This window comes from Arachis ipaensis, chromosome B10 (genome assembly GCF_059453495.1).
Source record: "Arachis ipaensis isolate K30076 ecotype BB chromosome B10, ASM5945349v1, whole genome shotgun sequence".
NCBI classification, from domain to species: Eukaryota; Viridiplantae; Streptophyta; class Magnoliopsida; order Fabales; family Fabaceae; genus Arachis; species Arachis ipaensis.
The window spans coordinates 118,284,571-118,293,525 of NC_142435.1; the positions used below are offsets into that span (position 1 = coordinate 118,284,571).

At 32.9% G+C, this 8,955-nt stretch overlaps 1 protein-coding gene across 1 annotated transcript; it reads right to left on the reverse strand.

Annotated features, from left to right (window-relative positions):
- Positions 1 to 4,867: 4,867 nt before the first annotated feature.
- Positions 4,868 to 8,612, reverse strand: LOC148581458 (uncharacterized; the record flags this gene model as incomplete). Its single annotated transcript, XM_088492384.1, has 7 exons — positions 4,868 to 5,178; positions 5,282 to 5,610; positions 5,715 to 7,029; positions 7,131 to 7,248; positions 7,406 to 7,503; positions 7,606 to 7,719; positions 8,343 to 8,612. Coding segments are annotated over 4 exons (516 nt in total), but the record flags the coding sequence as incomplete, so codon positions are not given.
- Between the last annotated feature and the right edge of the window lie 343 nt (positions 8,613 to 8,955).

Consider the following 8,955-nt stretch of genomic DNA (forward strand, 5'->3'; position numbering starts at 1 on the left):
GTTTTTCTATATAGATTTCTTGGTAAATGACGACCTGAAATGTAACCGAATAATCATTAACATGTTATAACAACCATCTCTAATTAATAGAAGAGTTTTCTAATGAAATTAAATAGCAAACCTTGTTAATTTCATGGCGTGAGATCCTTAACATTAATTTCCTCAAAGTTTTGTGAAAACAAAAACAAAAACAGAAACAAAAAAATACACCATATTTTCTACAACAACAAAAAGGATCATGAATTAAAAAATAAATAAATTTATAAATTAACACAACTTAGGCAATGCCTACAATAATAAAAAATCTCATCGCAATATGGTGCTCTAATAAAAAACCTCAATACAAATACAGAGATTCAATTTCTCAAGTTTTGCTATTAGACGGAAACGAATAGAGCCAAAAGCGAAGAACAACGAAAATAGTACAAAGTCAATAATAATATACATGTTAGCTTCACCGGAAGACTATTGTTGTTGTTGTTGCCAAAGAAGTTACTAGTGGAGGCGGCGATGAGAAAAGAACGACGCGATGACAAGCAACGGCGGATCTGGACGGCGATGCGACGATTTGTGACAAAGGAGTGAGCAGAGAAGCCGGCGAGACCAGAGGAAGCAATAGTGAGAAAAGAACGACGCGAGAATGAGCAACAACAGATCTGGAAGCGGATCTGGACAGCGATGCAACGATTAGAGGAGGCGACGCGACCAGAGGAGGCGATGGTGAAAAAAGAATGGCGCTATCTGAGAAGACGACGATGGCAACTCTGTAACTGGGGAAGAGGAGAATGGTGTAGGTAAGTTAGGGTTAGTGAGGGTAACTTGGTAGCTATCTTACTTTATTTAAATTTGCAACCAATTCAGTAACTGATTAGTTTATTTGAATTAGTAATCAATTTAGTGATTAATTTAGTTGTTTTTATCTTATTTTTCTATCGTTGCAAAATTTGTCTTTAAATTAAAAAATAGCAACCAATTTTGTGACTAATAGTTCCAAAGACAACTTTTTTATTTTGGTTGCTAATTCGGTCGCTAAATTAAAAATAGCGACCGATTTTAGTTACCAACTTTATTTTGGTTGTATAAAAATTTATCGGCCACTAAGTCAGTTGTTATTAGTGATAGATTTTGTTGGTCGCTAAAATCGGTCGCTATCTTAACAATTAGCAATTGATTTAGTGACCAGGGTATTAGCAACCAAATTAGTGACAAACAATTATTCACCGTATTTCACTGTCAGTTGCAAAATCGGTCGCTAAAATAAAAAATAGTGACCGATTTTGTGACCAACAGTCCCAAAGATGTTACTTTTTGTTTTAGTTGCTAATTCCGTTGCTAAATTAAAAAATAGCGACCGATTTTAGTGACCAACTTTATTCTGGTTGGATTAAAACTTATCGGTCGCTAATTGAGTTGCTATTAGTGGCCGATTTAGCGACCAACATTTTTTTTGTCCTAGAAATTCTATATCAGTCGCTAAATCGGTCACTATTAGCAACCCGTTTTTTCAGTCCCTAAAATCGATTGCTATTTTAGTAATTTCTTGTGGTGATTGCGTATGTGTGACCTAGTGAGTCACTTGTATATATCAAGTTATTTTTTATTTGAAATAGTTATTCGTATCCCTTGCTTGTTTCTCGGAGTCCTTCGCAAATCCTCCGATTACTGGGCCTTAGTGGTTTGTTTAGAGACATTTATGGGGAAGTTGTTGAGTTTAATGGTTTCCGATCCCAAAGTTGTTAGTTTGTTTTAGGCCGATTTATTAATAATGGATCAACGATAAAAGTTTCCTTTATCGAGTTCAAACATGGGTTTATGAACCAAATGGAGTGTGCTTCCACACAATTCCTGAATTCCATCCAAACTCCTAGGCCTTGGTGGCTGAGTAACGTGTGAGCGGCAAATTTATTTATCTCATAACAAGTTACACCCAGGATCAATCCCCAATAATAACTAGATTTAGTGTGTGTGAGTGTGTATGTCTAAAAAGAAAATTTCTAAGCTTTTTGTAAGAGCCTTTGAAATTTTGATAAAATACTTAGCGATGAAATCATCCATAAGTATTATTCTTTTCTTTGTTCCAACCAAAGGCATGTGTTTGGAAGGATCTTGCGAAACATTTAATCAAATTGCATTATCTAAAAGTGTCATTATTAATTGATGATTTCCAAATGTTTGCAAGTATAGACAACTTCACTGATGAAAGAAATTCCAAAGCTTGCTTTCATTGAGTTACTACATGCAAAGGTTCATTAAGATTTAAGACCGTGCTATTAATAAATGTGTTTAAAAAAAAACCTTTTAGGATACGGGTATTTCTTTTCTATTTGAAAATAAATAGGAAGATATTTAATTCTTATAAATTGAAATTCAAATTTCATGTGCTGCCATGCAATTGGGCATACTACAACTATAATTATATGTTATTTCAGCCTTGTAATTGTAGTGGAAAAGGTATTTCATCACACTTTTAAACAATGCAACATATAAGACTTAGGGTTTAGGTTCAGTTTTGAAATTAGATTCGATATCTCCTTCAATATAAAAATTTACGTATTTATTTTGAAATTATTTTATTTAATTCGTAATCTATTAATAAATTCCACTCATTAACTAACTAAATTTTGAAATATAGTTTGTGAATCTAACTTAAACTTAAATTTAAACTCATATATTAAATGAAGCACGGTTGAATTTTAGTGAGAGCTAGATAGGTAAGTTCAATTTATTATCTCATTTATCAGGCTCATATATTATTTATTTTATACATTTAATTCTTAGTGATAATAAGTAATATATAATAAGTGTGCATCACTGCAAAATATATATATTTTACATATAAGTTACAATTTATACAAATTATGTTTGTGCTATTTGAGCTGGTGTCTGAGCTTAAGTTAGCTCATGAGTTTTTAGTTAACTTAACTGAACTTATATGTATCTTTTTTATTATGCTTGCTTCTTAATGAGTTGAGCAGACAGTCCAGTTCAAATTTTGTAAAACGAGTTTGAAATTGATCTGACATGATAAGTTCTCTTACAAAATAAAATGGTATTGTAAATACGTTACATAGACGAAAATATCATCGATTTTGATTTCAAATGTAAAATTGTTGTGGTATGTTGTAGACTTGTACTAGAAATGGTCACTGAATAAAAATGAAAAGAAACCTCAAAATCTGAAAAACGAAAAATATTATAATAAAATAATCACTGTTGACAATCGAGTATAATATATTGTTGAGAAACCATATATATACTAACAATGCTAGGAACCAAAACGGTATTAGCCAAAAATCAGCCAAAATATTTTTGAGTGAATCCAAAATCTCTACGAGTTAATATATATGGATGTTTCTTTTACTAAGTATCAGAATGTTTTTTTTTCATACTAAATGGATGTTCTTTTATATATTTTTCGAATTTTTTTATATTGCAAATGTGAATGTCTCTATTTCTTTAAAAATTTCATATTTTTTTTAAAATTTTATAGATATTTAATTATTTTTGCTAAAATATAACTGGATATTTTTTTGTTAAGTATTAAGATATTTTTTTTTTCATATTAAATGAATGTTTTTTTATATTTTTGTGAACGATCGGGATATTGGATCGGACCCCACCGTGAACCCGATCGACGTTCAAAGGCAGTTGCAGCAAGAGCTGCAGTGGTTGCAGATCGCAAAGGCTGATCAGTCTATGTACCGGAGGAGAAGTGAGGATGGCTTCGCTGGAGGTTATGGTGTTGCTGGGGGCGGCGATTATTACATGCAGAAAATGCCATAGAAGGTTCCGACGTCGAATTCACCTGCTATTGTGCCACACCCCGGGAATTACTGGCCGGAGAAGCAATTTTCTGGCGAAGGTTTCCCAACGGCAATTTCGAAGGCTCCCGGAGGTGGAGACCAACAGTTTTACGTTGTTCCGGCGCCGGACACGTTCTATCATGTTCCGATAACACATCTGGTCCACGAAAGGGAAGCGGTTTTTGTCGACGGTGGCGAATCCGACGAGTTAGATGTCGGTGATAGAAGATGAGTGGGTCGCGGTGGAGAGGCAGAGAGGGCCTGACGGTGAGAGAGAGGTCTGTGTGTGTGATTGTTGGAGGTGGATAGGTTAATGTGAGAGAGAAGAGGAAGGTTTTTATAGGTTTTAATTAGGTTTACTTAATCAATTTTAAATTTTTTAAATTTTGAATTTAAAAAATTTAAAATTAATAATTAATATAAATTAATATGGTTTTGTTTAGTTTTTGGCTAGTAACACTACAAAAAACATTGTTAAAATGGACGGCAAAATGGACGGCAAAATGGACGGCAGAGATGGTCGCTATTAAGCGTGTCGATTTTTCAAAATTCGAGTAAAATCGACGGTTTTCCTGGCCGTCGATAATAATTTAATAAAATCGACATCATTTCTGTCTATAATATGAGGTTGAGAACTTTACCTTCTTACTAAAATCGACAACGTTGTCGTCGATATTATTATATAAAATCGACACCTTTTTTGTCGATATTTGATTCAATAAAATCGACAATATTTCCGTCGATATTATTATATAAAATCGACACCGTTTCCGTCGATATTTGATTCAATAAAATCGACATAACTGCCGTCGATTTAATTATTTAGATACCGACAAATTCTTTGTCTATATTTTTGTTTTTTATCTATTTTAAATTTAAAAAGCGACAACGCTACCGTCGATTTTAATAGCTATATGTTTTTTAATTATTTTTTTAATTGAACCGCCATTTTTATCGAGTAAAAATGACATTTTTTATCGTTTAAAAAAGTAATTTTTACCGTCGTTTTTATCGCGTTAAGCAAATAATTTCTTGATTAAAATTTCACAACAACAAAAAATCAATATCCATAAACAAAATATTATATAATTCATAAATAAAGTATTAAACATAATATATAATTTTTTAATATTGAAAATAAAAAAAAAATAATTCCTATACAAAGTTTCCAATTCCAACTCGTGAAGCACCCTATTCATTAAAATGTTTCAACAATTATATATTACTATTCACAATATTTCAATCTAAAACCATACATATAAGTAGTTATTGCAGGTCCTCCTTGTAAGTTGTAACCACAGAATAATTGGCCATGATTTTGATGGATCTTTCACTCTATAAGGACTCTTGTAAAGCTACCAGAACATGTGAGCTTCTGTAATATAATAATAAATAATAAATAAAGAAATTACAAATTCAATTATTAATTTGGAGATGATGAGAGAGTATGAAATGAATTGAAGAATTTGTAGACTTACTGGGTCTGACAAGTTTCTTCTTCATTATTCTTACCTGCAATTAAAACATTGTCAAGACAACACTTTGGGAAGCACATTTCTAAATAAATAAATAAATAAGAATCATTCCTAACATACAATATATCATTCATTCATGTTACTAGAATGTAAAGAGTTTATAATATTAGCTCTCTAAAGAAAATGTTCTAACAAAAGTTACTAAAATATCATCAAATCAAAATATCTCGGTGGTGAACTGAGTATGAGCAAGCGGTTCTAAGAACTTGTTAAAAGTCTTCCTGTAGAATTTATTGTACTCTTCCTTTTCGACTTCCTTGGGGCTGCCTCATCTACAAAAAGTGGCTATGAAGTCAATATAAAAGGCACCATCAAGAATATGTTAAATGCATGCCATTGACTCCCTAACACCATGCAAAGCAGATATCCAGCTCACCTATATTGGGTTTGTTTCATTGGCCAATTTCCAGTCCCAATACTTCTCAATTTTTGTATTCTGTCTTCTTTTTCTCACCCTGAAACAAGAGTGCAAGACACATTTGGTATTAACAACATATTTTGAGAAAGATACATGTTAAAACATACAGTTGTAGGATAACAATAAAGAATAAGTTGTTGTTAAGACATATTTTGAGAAAGATACAATGTATTTTGAGAAAGCTATCTATTTCTTTGTCTTCTTCTTCCACCTGTGTAGGAAAACAATAAGGAATAAGTTGTTATTTCATTTGCAAATCCTTTATGCTACATGTTTTAGCTCTTTATACAATCCAATAGCAAAGTAAGATTCAACGTGTATGAATTGAATCCAAATAGAATGAAATCACCTTAACATAACATTCAGTTCTATTGACAGTTCTAATAAAGTGAAAGAAATACGAAAAGGAAAGAAGCTTAATTTCTTTCTATACAGGAAAACTTTTGAAAAGGAAACTTACATGTTTATAAGAACTATATCTGAGACCACTAGAGCAAATTGAGAACTCTGTCTTTAAAATAAAGTATCACCCTGCAATAATGATAATTTTAGTACACAAGGAAACAATCAAATTTCAAGATTTGTAACTATGTATTATTTCTGCTTTAATTTTTAAATTTCTCTTATTTTATAACCTTCATCATTAGTTGTAAGATGAATCAATAAGGCTAATTTATTGACAAATGATATTTGCAACTTTACCATATGCAGAAATCATCAATGAATCCAAGTACGGCATTAAGGTCCAAATCTAACAAATGGCGTTCTTTTCCTCTCAAGAATGCAGACACAATCTCACTTTCCACCTTTCAAATTTTGTACGTGTAATATTAAATCATAAGGACAGACAGTATGCACAATCAAACTAATATAAATATAAGTAATAATCCTCTCACAAAAAATCAGCACACATGTTACAAATTACTTATAGCAGCAACTATTTAGTCAAATAATCATGAATGATTTTTAGGATGGTAGTATGGTAGTGAACCATTCAACCGGCGTGACTATGAAACAGTGAACAATTAGTTTTCATAAGATGAGGCTCACTGCCTAGATATGCCAAGTTCCAATATCCGATTAGCAGTTTTAATCTTGTTCTTTGATTCCAAGTGCAACCCATAGGAAATGTAGAAATTAGAATGATTTGTATAGGTAATATATTCTCAGCAAAGGAAAACATTTAAAATACCTGCAATTTATATTCGAAATCCTCTGGCAACCAGTGCATCAAACTGCATTCATGATTCAGTTCAAGCTCTCCAGCCACAACCTGTGAGCAAGGAGAAAGGTCATCAACATGTCAACATGCCAATCTAGAATCTACAATAATATGAGCAAAACATAGCACTTTGAATATAGCAAACATCGTACCCCTCTAATGCCAGCAGCCATTGCAAGAGCAATGAGAACACTAGCTTTCTTTAGAAAGCTTCATGAATCAGATCCTGATATGCACTATATTGGGAGGCAATGGCTTGAGAACGAATTCCTGCAGTGTGAACCAAACTACCATGATTGTATAGTTAGTCATGTTCTCCAAGTGATCAATGCACAACAGCAAACAGTTCACAACAGAGTCAACTACACATTTTCCAACTAAAGCAAAAGAGAACGAGATTGGGAAAGAAGCCAGCAGAAAAAATTACAATTGAAGTTCCGTTGCTTCATCCTGATTGGTAAAACAGAGGTCTATATTGCCAGACTCCAATAACTTCATAAGTGGTGGCTTAAATTTCCTCACCATCTTGTCAAAGAAAAGAAGTATTAGAAAACAGTTAGCTTCATTAATTTTTTCATGGAAGAGAATAATAAAAGAAGAAGAAAAACAAATTGTGGTGGTTAGTACCTCAAAATTGGCCAAATCCAAAGAAACAAGAAGACCTTCCTGTTTGGCCAAAGAGATTGCTGCTTGAATAACTTCCAAATTGAGAATTGCATACCTCAAAACCAGCCACAAGTGCTACAAAAAAGAAATAAATGTGATTGCTTCTTTATAATACAGAGACATTTTAAGAAACCTGTGTAGAGAACTGAAGTTCTTTACAGATTTCTTCAGCATAAAACGAGGTTACATATAGTTGATCATTGAATCTAACTTAATAAAAAATTAGAGAACTAACACCGAAAATAGAGAAGAATCCTATAAATCCATGTCAGTCATGAAGAAAGAATACAAAATTGCAGGATAACACAGAAAAATGAACAAAAGTAGTGATAACACCCGCAATGCCTTTCTTCCTTCATCAATCTTTGAATTGAAGACCTATATCATTGAGAAAAGTAGTGAATCATCTACAAATGCTGAGCAAATTTTTTATTGATGAAAAAAAAATCAATTGAAGAACGAAAGAGAGAGAGTACCTGATTTTGATTGAGCACGGTCAATTGAAGGCAGCAGCAACAACGGCACAGAGAGACGAAGCGATTGATGAAATGTGATGAATTGATTATGCTAACTAGGTTTTAGTGATGCGATTGTTATTAACAAACGCAAATTCAGAATTTCATTATGAAAATAGTAGATAGTAGATACAACAACCGCAAAAATAAGTATAATGATCAGAGAGACTGAGAGGAACTTACATGAACAGGATGGCGCGGCGGCGGGCTCGGTGGAGGAGGAGAAGAAGAAGAAGCTGCTCTGCTCTCCGACGGAGGACGGTGGGTTTTCTCAATCGTCGGAGAAGAAGAAGCTCTACTGATCTGCTCTCTGCCTCTCTCCGTAACGGTGGCTCCGTCTCTGGTCTCTACTCTCAAGCGTTGGAGAAGAAGAAGCAGCAGCAGCTTCACTCTGAACTTTTGAGTCTCTGGAGGTTTGGGGTTAATGTTTGGGAAATCGATCGAAACGAAGGACGCGGGTAATAAACGCGGGTATAATTTTTTGTTGATAAAAATCGACGGTAAGTTCGTCGATTTTAGTTAAAACAAAAATCAACATATTAACCGTCTATTTTATATAATAAATTTATGTTATTCATTCTATTTTTAAAGCAAGATCTTCATCGTTTAAATTTATCGACGGCAAAATATGTCGATATTATAATTATTAAAATAGACAATAAATTCGTGGATTTTAAAGAAAAACAATTATTACCCATTACCTTATTGGCAATGTGACGATTAGAGGAAGGCGTTGAAAGTTGCTAAAATAATAGACAGCATTGTCGTCGATTTTAATATTTTATTTTTAATAATT